The sequence below is a fragment of the Loxodonta africana genome, chromosome 22, assembly GCF_030014295.1.
Source record: "Loxodonta africana isolate mLoxAfr1 chromosome 22, mLoxAfr1.hap2, whole genome shotgun sequence".
Lineage (NCBI taxonomy): Eukaryota > Metazoa > Chordata > Mammalia > Proboscidea > Elephantidae > Loxodonta > Loxodonta africana.
In genome coordinates, this window is record NC_087363.1 from 65,681,326 (window position 1) to 65,698,647 (window position 17,322).

The following is a 17,322-nucleotide window of genomic DNA, read 5'->3' on the forward strand; positions in this document are numbered from 1 at the left end:
TAATCCTTTTGCTGGTGGAGGGTCTTCCCTTGATGTTGATGGCTGCTGACTGATCAGGGTGGTGGTGGCTGAAGGCTGGGGTGGCTTGGCAATTTCTTAAAATAAGACAACAGTGCAGTTTGCCATATCCGTTGACTCCTCTCATCAAAGATTTCTTTGTAGTATGCAATGCTGTTTGATGGCATTTTACCCACAGTAGAACTTCTTTCAAAATTGGAGTCAATCCTCTCAAACTCTGCTGCTGCTTCATCAACTAAGTTTATGCAATATTCTAAATTTTTTGTTGTCATTTCAACAATGTTCACAGCATCTTCATCAGGAGTAGATTTCATCTCAAGAAGCCACTTTCTTTGCTCATCCAAATGAAGCAGTTCCTCATCCGTTAAAGTTTTATCATGAGATTAACCACGAGATTGCAGCAGTTCAGTCACATCTTCAGGCTCCACTTCTGGTTCCAGCTGTATTGGTATTTCCACCACAACTGTCGTTTCTTCCTCCACTCAAGTCTTGAGCCCCTCAAAGTCATCCGTAAGGGCTGGAATCAACTTCTTCCAAACTCCTTTTAATGTTGATATTTTGACCTCCTCCCATGAATCATGGATATTTTTAATGGCATCTAGAATGGTGAACCTTTCTAGAAGGTTTTCAATTTACTTTGCCCAGGTCCATCAGAGGAATCACTATCTATGGCAGCTATAGCCTTATGAAATCTATTTCTTAAATAGTAAGAATTAAATTCAGAATGACTCCTTGATGCATGGGCTGCAGAAGGGACTTTGTGTCAGCAGGCATGAGAACATTAATCTCCTCGTACATCTCCATCAGAGCTCTTGAGTGACCAGGTGCATTCTCAGTGAACAGTAATATCCTGAATCTTTTTTTCTGAGCAATAGGTCTCAACAGCGGGCTTAAAATATTCAGTATACCATGTCATCCAGGCTTTGTTGTTCCATTTATAGAGCACAGGCAGAGTAGAATTAGCATATTCTTAAGGGTCCTAGGATTTTCAGAATGGTAAATGAGTACTTAAAGTCACCAGTTGCATTAGCCCCTAACTAGAGAGTCAGTCTGTCCTTTGAAGCTTTGAAACCAGGCATTAACATCTCCTCACCCCCTCACTGCCAACTATGAAAGTCCTAGATGGCATCTTCTTCCAATATAAGGCTGTTTAGTCTACACTGAAAATCTGTTGTTTAGAGTATCCACCTTCATCGATTATCTCAGCTAGACTTCCTGCGTCCCTTGCTGCAGCTGCCACGTCAGCACTCGCTGCTTCACCTCGCACTTTTATGTTATGGAGATGGCTTCTTTCCTTAAACCTCATGAATCAACCTCTGCTAGCTTCAAACTTTTCTTCTGCAGCTTCCTCACCTCTCTCAGCCTTCACAGAATTGAAGAGAGTTAGGGTCTTGCTCTGGGTTAGGTTTTGGCTTAAGGGAACTTTGTTGCTGGTTTGATCTTCTATCCAGACCACCAAAACTTTCTCTGTATCAGCGATAAGGGTGTTTGGTTTTTTTTTATAGTTCATGTGTTCACTGGAGTAGCACTTTTTAATTCCTTCAAGAACTTTTTCTTTGCATTCAGAACTTGGCTAACTGTTTGGCACAAGAGGTCTTGCTTTTGGCTTGTCTTGGCTTTTGATATGCCTTCATCAGTAAGCTTATTCATTTTTAGTTTTTGATTTAAAGTGAGAGATGTGCAAATCTTCCTTTCACTTGAACACTTAGAGGCCATTGCAGGGTTATTAACTGGCCTAATTTCAATACCGTCATGTCTCAGGGAATAGGGAGGCCGGAGGAGAGAGAGAGAGATGGGGGAACGCCTGGTCAGTGGGACAGTCAGAACACACACAACACTTATTAAGTTCGTCGTTTTATATGGGTGCTGTTTGTAGCGCCCTAAAACAATCACAAGAGTAACATTAAAGATTACTGATCACAGCTCACCATAACAGATATAATAATGATGAAAAAATCTGAAATATTCCAAGAATAACCAAAATGTGATACAAAGACATGAAGTGAGCACATCCTGTTGGAAAAATGGTGCTGATAGACTTGCTTGATGCAGCGTTGCCACAAACCTTCCCTTTGTAAAAAATGCAATATCTGTGAAGCACAATAAAGTGAATCGCAATAAAATGAGGTATGCCTGTAATTGCTTTTAACAATTTTGATTTAATTAACAAATGCTGAGATTTGCTATATGTAGTTTGATTGCATTTTATCAAAATGTATTCATTTAATAACCACATTTGTGCTGATTTTGCTAGTCCAAAAGCAGAGATAGGACCATTATAAGGAAAATTACGTATTTACTAGCATTGGTAATATTTAACAAATCAGACATGGTTTTGAAGTAAATACAGAATACTTAAATTTTGGTAAAAATTCTTTTTAAGAGTATGTCTTACAAAGAAGCTTATTTTCCCATTTTATGTAGGAATTTAATTATTGGGCGTTACTGACCATTACACATAAAAACAGTATTAAATGGATTGACTTTTACCTTTTAGATACCCAAAATAGTAACAGTTAAAGAAACAAATAAAGTATACAAATCTGCCCCTCCTTCCCCTCCCTCTGAATAAAACAAACATTAAAAGACAGAAGTGGCTTTCAAAGTATGCTCTTATGGAACAACAAGGTTCTCAACTGGACAGGGAATTCTGCCACTAAAATTAGTCAATAACTGGCAGAAAAATGTCAAAAACTTAATTTCTTCAGTTTTAAGTTTCACTTCTTTAAAAGCCCAAAATGCATACAGTTCTTGTTATGTAATTGCTGGGGTAACTGCACTTAACTATTCTTATAACAGGCCTATAAAGACAAGCCTGTGGCAGTCTCATCTCAAGAGTGAGGTCATTACTGAAGTCAGTCCCTGGAAAGGAGCTTGGTGGGAGGGAGGGTGCATTCAATTCATTCACAGGTCTGAGGCAAGGTCTGAACACTAGAACATGTCCACAATGCCCTCATGGATCAGTTAAAATTCAAGTGAAATTTACAGAACATCTAGGTAATAAATAAGCATGTAGACTTTCACCAGCCCAAGGATTTCTTTTTATTTTCCCCGAGACTACCTTCTTCAAGCTTCAAACGTGTGAATGATTTGGGGCAAAGCTGTTTTATACTGAAGTTCCCTGCACATTATATATACTTGAAAAATCAACCACCGCCGCCACTCCTGTACCAAAAAGAAAGAAAAAGTCCCACAAGAACCTTAAAATGTCCACACCCCTTTATGGGGACATGGACGCATACAGCTCCAATTACTGAGAAGGACTGTTGGCACTCACCATGGGCGATTTGTAGTATCTATGGAGTATGTTTATGAAATCTGTAATTGTTAGCATTCCTGGAACAAAGAATTATGTTAGAAGTAAAACTAAGAAAATTTCAAATGACAAGAAAACCTGGAATATTTACCAGAAGGGCTTTAAAAATATAAACTTGAAAGATATCACACAGTTTAATATGTTACCTAAAACTATGAATTTATTAATATAATAATTATCTAAACTAGATATAAAAATTTAGATGAAATTAAATTTGATAGAAAGTACAATGGAATTGATTACAGTGTTTGGCAAATCTATGAGAGAAAACTTACTGATACAAAATGCCACAACAGATTATTCAAAACACTTTAAAATAAGAACATAAGCTTTAGAAACATAAATGCTCTATGGGTAACTGGATTGTTCCCTGGACAGCATTCTAAAAACAATGGTTCTGAGAGAAGATTTTAGGAGCCACTGTTTATTGGGTGCATACTACTTGCTAGACTCTGGGACCACAAAGGTGAAAGAGAGGTGAACCTTTTCTGTGAGGAAATTACAACCTTGAAGGAGAGGCAGACATAGGCAGGTAACTTCAATACAACACGATGAGTACTACGAAAAACAATATGCCCTGTCTGCTATGATTTCTAAGATGAAAAATGATGAAGTTTACGTAGCTTTAAGTTGCACGACGTTTTTAATTGTGTACAATGTTTTAATTGTACAACAAAGATATGGATCATCTTTATATGATTTTCATTCGCCCTATCCAAACGGCATATGCGAAAGAGGTGAGCAGCGATGTGCCACGAAGGCATACAGCATTCTGGGCTGAAACCTTGACCCTGTGGGCTCTAATTGAAGTGGGACTACAATGGAGATTTTGTTCACCGAGCTCACAGGAACTGGCAGAGGCACATAAGCCAAAAAGTTGCTAAATTAAAAGAAATCCAATAAAAATACCCCCGTGTTTTGAATTTATTGGTAGCTGCATTTTACCCAGTGTATCAAAGCATGAATGTTCCCTAGTTTGGTAACATGTTTACTCATTTGAATCCCAAATCAGCACCTATTAAAATGCCTCGGGCCTTCTGTTTTTCAGGTCTCTTCCCATTTTAGATTTCCCCAGGCCCACCCTGCTCACCTACAAAACTTTGCTTTTTACTCTCCCACAGTGGCGCTGCTCGAACACCGTTGGCTACCAAGGCAAAGAAGGCCTTTTTAACCTGAGGAAAACAGAAAAAGAAAAGACAACATAATTTTAAAGTCAACATCTGAGGAAGAAAAATACCTTCAACTAAACATTTGATCTAAGCTTATCAACTATCTTCAAGCTTTCCAAGTTTGAGAAAATATTAATAATTGAATGTATTAACATTAGCAAAACTCTTTTTCTATAATATACACGGGCATGTGGGGATTGGAGATTATTTTTCAAAACTTGAAACAATGCAATTAACTTCAAAATGATTTTTTCTTATTGTTTGTAAAGATTCTTGCATATACACATTTTATATAATTAAAACTGTATAAAAGAATTAACCTTCAGAGTCTAACTCCTCCTGAATGTGGTTATTCATTCGTTTGAAAACACTGAAGTTTCATCAAATTACTTGAAATGTAAATGTTTTTAATATGTTCAATAAGCAAGCAAACGTTCTCATTTTCCTGAGGCAGAGAAAGAGGAGTTATGAAAGATATAACACACTTGCATTTTTGTATTTTCTAGAGACAAACACTGACCGTGTGCCTAGTACATGTCATGCGCACTGTTCAGAGCACACTCCCACCAGGGCTTTGACCTGCTTCACTGTGGATGGAATCCCTGCTGAATCCCTGCTGAGAATCTGCATCTCTAAAGAGCTCCCCAGCTATGCTAATGATGCTGGTTAGGGATCACTTCTGAGAACCACTAGCAGAGCAGTGGCTCTCATAATCTTTAATACATAAGAATTACTTGGGGATCTTGTTAAAATGTAAATTCTGATTCAGTGTATCTGGGGGTGGAAATGTAAATTATCAGCGGGGGTCGAACTGGACCAAACCAGTTTGAAGCCCTGGCTCACACATGGTACCTCATTTAATACCCATTAACAAATATCCTTTGGGATACCAAACCAGCTAAAGGAGGTATACCCAGTCAAAACCCCAGTGCCCTCGAGTCGATTCCGACTCATAGCGACCCTACAGGACGGAGTAGAACTGCCCCACAGAGTTTCTAAGGAGCGCCTGGCGGATTCCTTGGAAACTCTATGGGGCAGTTCTACTCCGTAACATATGATTATTTACTAATAGCCAAAAGCTCAGTGCTGAAAATGATCTTCTCAATACAGACAGCAAAGAAATACAAGGAAAATTGTCCGATCTTAATCAATAACCAAAGAAATGCAAATTAAAGTGAATTTAAAATATCACGTATAGCTGCTAACTTAGTCAATATTTGAAGTTATAACTCCTAAAACACGTGCTGTTATAAAACCACTGGTGGCAACATTAACGGATAAAAGTATTTTTGAAAGTAAAACTATATCAGAATCACTCAAATATTCACACTGTTTCTCCAACAGCTTTTTATTTCCTGTGGAATTATTTACTCACACTAAGTTTTTACAAGTGGGATTCCTGAATCAAAAATATTCAATATATCATTATTTCTAATACTGAAAACCAGAAAAACATCTATCACCACCAAGACCAACAAAAACATGTTAAATACTGGCATACCGATCAGACAAAATAGCAAACAGCAATTAAAGTAGTATAATTATAAAGACAATATTAAAGTAAAAAAAAATGCTTATGGCAGTGAAAAATGCAGACAATAAATTTATACATTATGATAATTTTATAAAGCATTTGTTAAAATGGAAAAGACCAAAGGGAAGTAAGTAACAAATTAAACTGCTATGTTAAGGAGACAGAACCAAACCAAACCCAGTGCCATTGAGTCGGAACAGAGTAGCGACCCTATAGGACAGAGTAGAACTGCCCCCATAGAGTTTCCAAGGAGCACCTGGCAGATTCGAACTGCCATCCCTTTGGTTAACAGCTGTAGCATTTAACCACTACACCACCAGGGTTTCCATGTTAAGGAGATAGGACCATTTAAAAAAAAAAAAAAAGTAATCCTTGGAAAATATTTTTATATATATATATTTTTATATAGGTATGTGTCACTTAATGCTGATGATGTGTTCTGTGAAATACGCCATCCCGTGATTAGGACGCTGTGTGAGCACCTCGGTCTGCGGGGTGCAGGGCTCCCAGATGTCCAGGCCTGGGGGGTGGGGAACGGTGCACAGCCAGGCAGCTCCCACTGCAGACACCTCAGGTGAGCGCTTGGCTGGGTCCTGCCTATCACGTGGCCCCACAGCCCCATGAAGGTCACAGTGGGAAGACTCTGGCTGTGAGCCTGGGCAGCAGGGGAGCGGTTTTGGCAACCTGGCACCCCTGCCCCGGCTGGACCCCACAATGCCTGCCAACCTTGGGCGCTCTGAGTGGCAGGGGCACCTGTTTCCGAGGGTAGGATGTGACAGGGTGGGGCTTGCTGCTGAGTGGGGCTATGAAAATGTGTTAAAAATATAAGTAGTGTGTTTAAACCATCAGGGAGCCAGAGTGTCACCTATAAGCAAAAGCAAAGCCAGGGGAAAAGGCATTTGAAATCAAAAAGCTCTCTGGGACAGGGTAGCCTCATGCATACCAATGGTTTCTGTCATTTGTGGCTGGGCAAGATTTATGACTTGGTGCCCCAAAGCTGTAAACAGAGCACAAAGCAGCAAACACTTGCTCCTTACTGCATACTGCAGCAGTGGAACATGAAAGGGGGAGTTGGGCTATGTAGGAGGGAGAGCTGGCCGCAAAAATTTACTCGCCGGCATTTTCTCTTCAAACCAGCCCAGTCAGACGTTGCATTTGAAGAAAGAAGGCGTGGGTCAATAATTGACCTGCACTTCCTCCTCCAAACTGCTGACGCAACTGTCACTACCTATTCTCAATCACTATCTCAAAGCCTCTTGTTAACTTAACGACAGAAAAGCAACGGGTAAGAATTACAGGAGCCTAGAACATCAAATGGTGCAACAGTTAATGCACTCGGCTGCTAACCAAAAGACTGGAGGTGTGGGTCCACCTGGAGGCATCTTGGAAGAAGGGCCTGGTGATCCACTTCCAAAAAGTCAGCCATTAAAAACCCTGCAGAGCACAGTTCTACGCTGAAACACATGGGGTCACCATGAGTTGGAACTGACTTGACAGCAACTGGTTTAGAGCACGAAATCAGGCTCTATGAATAATATTTTTTTATTGTGACGCATTTTACTTTCATTTAGAATTACCGATGTATGTGTCTGGCTCGTCTATACAAGAGCACAAGAACTACTATACGGTAGGTAAGGGAAACTGTATTAATTATTTTATATATTCACCTTAAACCAGACCAGTACTGAGTTCTGAATACAACAGGGATGCTGTATTAATTGAATGAACTAGCAGAGAACTGGAAAAGGAAGTAAATCAGGCCAACGTAGTGACATGGACAGAAACAGTAACTTAATGGCATCCAAGGACAATGTGCCAATTTGAGTGGTTTGCTATGTCTACCTGGATGATATCCCAGAAACCCCTAATTGTGGTCCTATTGTCATAAAAAACATGAAGGAAAAGTCACATATAAATTTTAAAGTACATTAAATACCCAATTAGTTTGTTTTCTAAGGAGGATGGGAGTGAGGGCAGCTTTTAAAACTACAAATTGTTCATTTTTTTCTCCAAAGTAACCAACTTAGCACAGAAAACCAGTATTAAAACCATCCATTAGGATCATTAATGGTGCCCTAAGTGATCACAGCTATCAAAAAGCTGTTCCAGAAAATTTCAAGTCTCGCCATTGTGAAATAGCTAACAACTACTGTATTTTTATGCAAACAACATCTGCCTTCTATGTGCATTTTCCAACTGTGCCCTCCCTCCATGAGGTATTTTTATAAGCACCACTATAAAAAAAAAAAATTATTATTTATTTATTTTGTTGCTGTACAAAAATTAGCATAACATGCTTTTGAAAATACCTTGTGGGGGGAAGGTGTTGTTGGGAAACAAATATAGGAGGTGCACTTATTTGCGTAAAAATACAGTATACAAGCTGGACAAAATATATAAAACACTATTTGAGGGCACTGGAGTGCAACCAACACAGGCAGGATTCAAGGAGCTACAATTCTTAAAAGAAAACTACAAAGAATGAGCTCCACATTCATTCTGGCATGTTTCTGAAGTCATTTTCTAAATCATTTTCATTAGATGAATTTCAACAGAAAATTGGAATCTAGTAAAAATAATCAAATGGACATTCTAGGGCCAAAAAATATACTATCTAAAATTAAGCACGCACAGGATAGGTTTAACATAAAAGTAGACACAGTAGAAGTCAGGATTAGTGGACATGAAAGACAGAAAATATTCAAACTAAGCACAGAAAGAAAAAAGAATGGAAAAACAATAGAACAGAGAATAAGAGACATGTAAGACATGATGAAAAGGTCTAACACATGTGTAATTGGAGTTTCGGAAGGAGAGCAAAGAGAGAATGGGAAAGAAGCATTATTTGAAGAAATAATTTTTTTTTTTTTTTTAGCTAAAAATTTTGCAAAATTAATACAAGACATTAATCTTTATATTCAAGAAACTCAACAAACCCTAGGCAGAAAAAATACAAAATGAACCGGGGTGGGGGAGTGAGTTGTGGCGGGGGGCGGGGGGGAACACTTTACCTTTTAAAGCAACAAGACGATTGCTGACTTTTTGACAAAGTACAAAGGCCAAAATGTTGAAAGAAAAAAAGCTGCCAGTCTAGACTGTATATCCAGTTGTCATGGATTGAGCTGTGTCCTCCAAAAATATCTGTCAAATTGGCTATGTCATGATTCCCAGTATTGTATGATTTGTCTACCATTTTGCCATCTGATGTGATTTCCCTATGTGTTGTAAATCCTATCACTGTGATCTGATGAGATGGATTAGTGGCAGTTATATTGATGAGATGTGCAAGATTAGATAGTGTCTTAAGCCAATCTCTTTTGAGACATAAAAGAGAGAAGCAAGCAGAGAGACACGGGGATCTCCTACCACCAAGAAAGCGGTGCCGAAAGCACAGCACGTCCTTTGGACCTGAGCTTCCTGTGTGAAGATGCTCCTAGACCAAGGGAAGACTGAGGACAAGGACGTTCTTACAGAGCTGACAGAGAGAGAAAGCCTTCCCCTGGAGCCGGCGCCCTGCATTTGGACTTCTAGCCTACTGGAACGTGAGAGAACAAACTTCTCTTTGTTAAAGGCATCTAATTGTGGTATTTCTGTTATAGCAGCACTAGATATCTAAGACACCAGTGAAAACATTCTTCAAAAAGGAAGACAAAATAAGTAAGGTTTAAAAAAAAAAAATAAAAGCTGAGAAAGCTATCACCAGCCAACCTGCACTACGAGGAGTAGTAACAGGCTCTTTAGGCTGAAGGAGAAAGATTCTAGAGCTGCCAAGAACTGTAGTAAGAGATGAAAAACACCAGAAAAGACAGATACGCAGGTAATTATACATAAACAGTGAAAGGGTTATAATAACATCTTATGCGGCTTACAACATATATGGTAGTAAAGCATACGACAGCAATGGCACATAGGGTGGGAGGGGAACAAACGGAGTTAAACCATTGTAAGGCTCTTGCAATGTTTGGAAGATGGTAAAGGTATTACAAGATAAGGAGTAATTAGGCAAAGATGCCTATTGCAACCTACACAGTAGCAATTAAAAGATTTAAAGAAGAATGCATAACTAAAAAGCTAACAGGAGAAAAAATGGAATAAGAATACCAAATGAAAATAGGAAAACAGGAATAAAGGAACAAAACAAACTAGAAAAGTAGCAAACACGAAGCAAAACAATAGATTTAAACCCATCTACAGCAGCAGTAGTTACATTAAATGAAAATCCACTAAACACTCTAATTAAATGCTAGTCTAGACGTTTATTATATGATTCAATCACAATTGCCATTAACATATAAATTAAACCAATGTTGTATACAACCCTTGAAGGGCTGGGATCCAATCAAGGAGATGCTTTTTCTAATATGGCCTATGAGATGAATGGAGTTAAACTAAGGATGAGATTTTGTGTGAGAGCCAAACAGGGAGGTTGTCCTTCAGTGGACACATTTTTAGAAGTTTTGGAAAAGAATACCATATCAGGGGGTCACTCAGCTTCAAGACACAGATGGCTGAGCAGCATGGACTTCTACTAACAAGAGGACCTGGCTAGAATGTGTAGTAATTAAAAGAACCCAAGAAAAAAAGATAACACAGGTATTTAATTTGCTAATATTTTCCTATTTGATTTTAATATTTAATCTTTCTGCTTTGTACAAATTATCACATTTTTATCCAGCAGAATTTAATAAATATTTTTACATTACAGAGTCTCCTCAAATCTTAAGCTTAGAAACATAAACACCACCAACATGAGCGGAGTTTAACACTCCAATAAAATGAAGACTGTTCTGTCAGAAATGAAAACAAAACAAAAAAACCCTGCTTTCCCACAATAACTTCTCTGATTAATCTGCCCCCTAAAAGCTCTTAAACAGCACCCTAAATGCTGCAAGGCCACTAAATGAGTCTCAGGATTTCTTACAGGAAAGAAAAAGGAAATGACTGCATAGCATTGATCCTTTTTCAGTCGAGTGTCCCCAATGTGACAAATGTATACTATGGATACGCCTATAATATGGCGTTAGAGACTGACAACCTATGCTGAACTAAGCTAACCTGAGAGGAAACATATTGCTAATGTTAAGTAGGTCAATGGCAAGATACAAAGTGAGAACAAAGAACAACGAAGCAGCAGTTCTCTGGCAAAGAGAACATTAAGAATTAAATGAGAAAGGTGATATCGCTTTGGCAAGAGAAGAGAAAACAATGAAGGGGAACACGCTGAGTGAGGTCAAACACCATCTTCTTTTTCTATTTTAGTTACTAGACCTGCTTCAACTTTTACTTTTCCACATAAAATCTGTTATTTCTACAAAACCATTCCACCACTTCATTTCTCAAAATGAAATAACACACAAACATCCCACCTTGTTTTTTCTGGTGTCATCAAGTATAATGCAAAGCTGTACTAACAAGGAGCAACCTCCTTAGCCGCTTACTAGGTATGGGACGTTGGCTACGTTTTTTAACCTTTCTTTGAAACTCAGTATTCTTAGTTATAAAGTGGGATTAATAAAGAATGTTCTCCTTGCAGGTTTACTGCGTAGATTAAATGAGCCTGTATATGAAGATATCCCATAGTCCCAGGGCTTGAAAGCCAGAGAATAAAGGCTTTGATCTTCCATACCATAACCTGACAGAGAATGATCTACTATTTTAATTTTACCCACACAAACTGTTGACAGGCCATGCATCATAGAAGAAGGCATAATTCCATCCTTCAAAAACCTAATATAATATTCTAAAATGGACAAGAAATGCCTACGTGTACCACAGAGAAAAAGGTTTCAGAATGCCCCTAACTCAGTAATTTTGCCTATTGCTTCTTGTGGTATTATTCACAATAATGAAGGCTTCCAAAATTTAGCTTTCTTAAAAACATGTAGCTGTTTGAGGGATAATTCAAAACTAGGAAAATTCATCATTAGGGAAAGTGTTAGTTAGGTTGTTCCAATGAACCAAAAACATGATAAAAAAAGGACTGACACAGTTCTAATTTGAAGAAAAAAATTGCTGGGGGTCTTGAGAACCTTTGAAATTCCTTTCATTTCAACTGATACATGCAACTTGCTCAAACTGTTATCAATTATAAAAAACATATTTTTAATAGGCTTTTCAAACAGCCAAATGTAAATGACTAGGTAAAGAAAGATGGCAGATAAAAATTTAACATAGAAATGATTTGTAAAAATAGTAAGCAGGCCTTAGTTGCTCTAAGAGATTCTAGCAATCCAATGCCAAGTTGGACATTCATGTTCCAAAAAATGAGAATCTGGTTCCCATACAGTTCTAGTGATTTTCAGTAAACAGACTGATTGTGGGCTTTTACAATTAATGCTGATGAAAAGTTAAAGCTCTTTAAAAATATCCCATTGGGTTTCTTACTAAATTTTTACATCAAAGTTTGTCCAATGGATATAACAATACCTGATGGTACTTTGCCTTTGCTGGCTCTCCACTGCATAAAGAAAGGTCCAAATTCTTAAGAATTATACTCAAGACCCTCCATAATCTAGCCTTACCTCTAGCTACTCCTTATTCCTTGAAGTTATCTTCCATTTTCTCCTCTCTGTCAATGTTCCTCTACCTCAAATGAACTTACCTTCAACTCTACCTACTGAAATTCATCTTTAACTTCAAACTCCACAACAAAACCTACCCATATCACTCCAACCAAAATCAAAATTTCCTTTCCCTTTACCCCCAAAGTACCTAATTTATCCCCCTTTTGTTACTTCTGGTTCCCTGTGACTCCTTAAGTTTAAAAATGGCAGAATAAAGACACCTCTGACAATGTCTCCTCTTAAAAATGTGTTCCCAAACTATGAGGAATATAAACTAGAAATATAATGAACTAGGAGTCACCTATAAATCCAAACAATAATAATACAAAAAGCAGAGAGTGGTTAATGGCTTAACAAAGAGGAAGGTCGAACTTACTAGCCTTGTGCTAGGGAGGGGTTGGGCACAGGCTCAAGTACTGAGACAAGCAAACTCATAACTCATAACATGGTAAGACTAAAATCTGAGGCTCTGAATACTCTTGACAGTGGTAGTTTATCCCGATCAGAGATGTAGAATTGGCAGGTGTACTCTGCTAAGTAGGGAGATCTGGTCTGTCTCTCACTAGCTCTCTGGCCCATTCCCGGCTGCCTGTCCCACCACGCTTGCCTCATGGAAGGAGCACGCGTATGCTGCAGAGCTGATGAGGGGGATGCCCCACTAGGGCCACTGCCCACTTGGCCCAGGCACCCTGCGAGTGACATTCAGGCCTGCTTGCTACGGCTCCTCCTGCAGTGATAAGCCTCCCAGAGGTGCAGGCTGGGGAGGCCAAAGCTGGAAGATGGGGAAGCCAGGCAGGGAAGAAGGGCGGGATGGGGGGCTAGGAGGCAGCTGGCTGGACAGCGAGTATGTGCCCTGGTGGGAAGGTGGTGGCCAGGTGTGGCTCTTGTGAACTGGGTGGTGACTACACAAGACTGGCGGCAGCTGCGGAGCCAAAGTTTTTATGTTGTCCCTCAGTGCAGTGGTAACTGTGGTGCACGTTCCAGACACAACCGGTGTCTGTTCTGCATGCCTCTTCGCTGTACACGATATGGTGTTCACCCAACATGCGAATCACATAGCGTCCTATTTCACAGAACGTACTGTGGATGTTGAGTGGCGCATACCTGTATCTTACCAGAAGGGGTGGAAAAAAAAAAATCTTGCAAAACAAAAATATAAGGAGACATTATGAGGACGGAAAATCCCCACTTTTTACTTCTCTGTTCAGTTCTGACACCAGCTGCACACACTGCACTTCTTTCTCTGAGCCTATCCACCCAGAGCTAGATCAGAGCTTATAAGTTAAAAAGACATGGTACTTCAGACTGCCAAATAGGCAGATGCCAGACACAAGTTTGGGAGTGTACACAACACCCTCACTACTTACCTGCTGGCTACAAATTTGGGCTTTCCCTCTACCCCTTCAGAACGCTAGCCATAAGCTCAGGAGTTCCCCTTAGACTCCCTCATTTCTGACCTGCTGGCTCCCATTTCTCCTCTGGGTTCAATAACTTGCTGGAATGACTCACAGAACTCACAGAAAGTGCTATACTTACGATTACAGCTTTATTATAGCAAAAAAGGATACAAACAGACACATAGGGTAAGATCTGAGAGGGTTCCCGGCATGGAACTTCCATGTCCCAAAGCGATACAACCCCTTCATGTGCCTCGATGTCCTTCCCCAACCAGGAAGCCCATGAAGCTTCCATGTCCAGAGCCTTTCTTAACTTCATTATGTAAGCATGGCTGCTTACACCTCCCCTGAGGACAGCTAATATCAGGCCATGTAGTGAACTTTCTGGTCAGGCCAGCACCCACCCATTAGTATAGCCCCCCAGGTGTGGTCTAGAGGTCTAGATAGTAAAGGCATCTAAATTACTCAGGAAATTCCAAAGGTTTAGAGTCACCTTTCAGGAATTAAGGGCAAAGGTCAATTTACCTGTGGTACCTAATTCTTTACCCCATAGAGAGAAAAAGAGAAAGGACAAGAATATTAAAGGATCAACTCAGGGGGTCCAAGATTTGCTAACCGGAGTCCAAAAATAGAAAAAAAGTAGCAAAGAAAATTATCAAAGAATACAAGTAATACAGAACTGAACAGCATGAATGTCACGTTAAAAAGGCACACCAGAACCCAGGACCAGAAAGGAAAAAGATACAAGGTACATTACTACAAAATTTCAAAACATCAGGTATAAAGAGCTCAAAAGTTTCAGAGAGAAAATAAAATCACCAATGAAGGATGGAGATTAAAAAATAAAATAACGAATTTCTCTTCAGTAACACTGGTAGCTAGTAGTAATGGAATGATGCCTTCAAAATCCTAAATAAAAATGATTTCCTGTATGTAATTCTATACAAAGCGCTCTACAAATCAAGTGTGAGAGATATTCAAAATTTCAAATAATTACCTCCCATGCATCTTTTCTTGGGAGGCTACTGGACAATGTGCTCCCCCGAAAAAGAAGGAATAAGTCAAGAAAGCAGAAACGGTGTCCAGGAAACAAGTTCCAAGAAAGGAGAGAGGTGGTAGTTCCTACACGATGAGATGAAAACTCTTGAGATGGTAGCAGACTTGTAGTGCCTAGAGTAGAGCAGGCAGGCAGATGACTCCAGAAGGAATGTCTCCAAATGGAACTGAAAACATATCTGACAAGTCTGACTGCACAGAAAATTTTTCTAAGAATTATTGGAGGTTGAAAAAAGACTGTATCATCCGAGAACTACCTACTTGAGGGTTAGAGGTGGAAGCTTCTGTCCTCTGGTCACTAAGGAAGCCAGAGGTGCATGTAGGCCTGCAGTGTGGGGTATGGAATCACCTTGCAGAAAGCAATTTGGCCTTTATTTTCAGGTCTAGCTGGACTAACACCTGAGGCTAATGAGTAGGGGCTGACCAGATCACTTGAGGGCCAGAAAGATGACTACTATGCCTCAGGAGGTGTGAAGTAATTTATTATAGCCACTTGGTGAGCCTGATAAGAGCCCTGAGCCCTACGGCTCAGATGGAGCTCCTGGTTGGTGACCATGCACAGGAAAGCACACTGAATCCCTCTCTGGGACATGGGAGCACTGCACTAGGAACCCTCCCAGACCTCACATTATATGTCTCTTCGTTTTGTATCCTTTTGATTGTAATAAATTTGTAACTGTAATTCTGAGTCATTCCAGCAAATTAATGAACCCACAAGGGCAGTGAGAGCCAGCAGAGGCTGCCATCTGCTCGTTTGGCATTCTGAAAGGTGCCCTTCTAACCTGTGAGCTCTGACCTAGCTCTGGGTGGCTAGAGTCTGAGAAATGCTGCATGGGCAGCCGGTCTGAAGGATGGTGTCCATCTACTTATGAGTTTTGGGCTCTGACCCAGCTAGGGTTGGAGAGAGAGCGTGCCTTGTGAGTGGCTAGCAACGAAGATGGAAAACTGAGAAGCGGAGGACTGGGTCCCTTTCCACCCTTTTGAGATTGCATTCACACTGAGCTTTACCACACAGTTAGCAATGAACGTAGGATTTGCTCACTGTGTCTCTTGTGTAGTGCAGAGGTCGAGTCCTGTCTGGCCACCACCTGCACGGAGTGAGTAGTGGCTGGAGTAAAAAGTGGTCTGAGAGAATTCTGACATGGCTCACAAGAGACATCCAACAAGAATCCTTGCTCCAGGTTGACTGGGATTTAATCAACACACTTCTAAAGCTCCTACAACCAGCCATTAAGTCACTCACTGTGCTGTCAAGCTATGCTTTACATCTTATCCACTAGGACATCTTGCAAGACTGTCAACTGTCTCGCTGAAATCCAGATTGGCCTGTCTGTAAATGGTATTACCACATCTACTGAATGGTCAAAAATGGAAATTGCGTTCATTTTCTATGGCTTGTTTTTGTCAATTCATGACAGATTCCTAGAGATTATTACTTCTTTTATTTATTAACAATTCACGTAAAAATCTTATCTGGGACTCACAGCACATTCCTCACACCATTACTTGAAAAATCTATCTTTTCTTTCCTTTTACCTCTGGTCTTCTGGCATCCTGACCTATTCACTTAACACTTTGGCAATGTCTTTTCTAAGTTCCTTTATTAATTTTTTCCCCCCAATCCTAGGGAGTGATGATTCCATTATGAAATATATTTCTGAGCCTCTCACACTCTTTTAGAATGTAAAGTCATTAAATCATATCTATTTTTCTCTGCACTACTTGGGCATATTTGGAAAGGGATAGGAAGTATCTTCCCTTTCTACTGTGCCAGTTATTGTCCCTCAGCTCCAAGCCTACCCTTCTATGCTCTGCTTTGTGATGCTGGGACTCTGTAAACCCCATTTCCACTTTGCCAGCTGGCTCTGTATTAGGCTCTGACAATGAAGGAGGCTAGGATAAGACTGCAAAGCTAAGTAAGAGGAAGGGACATGCTTCTTCCTGTTTGCTACCTGTTGGCTTCCTGTCTGCTTGCTATTCCTGTGAGCTTCACGTTAGCACTGCTTCTGTAACTGGGCCCCTGCTTCCTCCCCGTAGCGGCAGCTGAATCCAATCTATAGTTTTTCTATCATGTGCAGTATGAGCTCCATCAAACCCCTACTCCTGCTCAGAGACACAGCACCAGCCAAGCAGCACATTGCCGCAGGGGTCTGAGTTGGCCTCCATGATACACTGGTTCTCAACCTTCAGCATGCATCAGAATCACTCAAAGGACTTGGTAAAACACAGGTCCCTGGGCTTCGCCCCGAGAGTTTCTGACTCAGGAGGT

General features: G+C 40.1%; 1 protein-coding gene across 10 annotated transcripts in view; it reads right to left on the bottom strand.

Annotated features, from left to right (window-relative positions):
• PRKAG2 (protein kinase AMP-activated non-catalytic subunit gamma 2) overlaps window positions 1-17,322 on the bottom strand; it is a 421,068-nt gene that overhangs the window by 17,685 nt on the left and 386,061 nt on the right. For all 10 annotated transcript variants that reach the window (XM_064275064.1, XM_064275063.1, XM_064275065.1 and 7 more), the window contains 2 exons: window positions 4,425-4,506; window positions 3,296-3,354 (listed from right to left, as the gene is read on the bottom strand). In XM_064275064.1, the coding sequence (XP_064131134.1) occupies window positions 3,296-3,354; window positions 4,425-4,506 (141 nt within the window). The remainder of the gene's footprint in view (window positions 1-3,295; window positions 3,355-4,424; window positions 4,507-17,322) is intronic.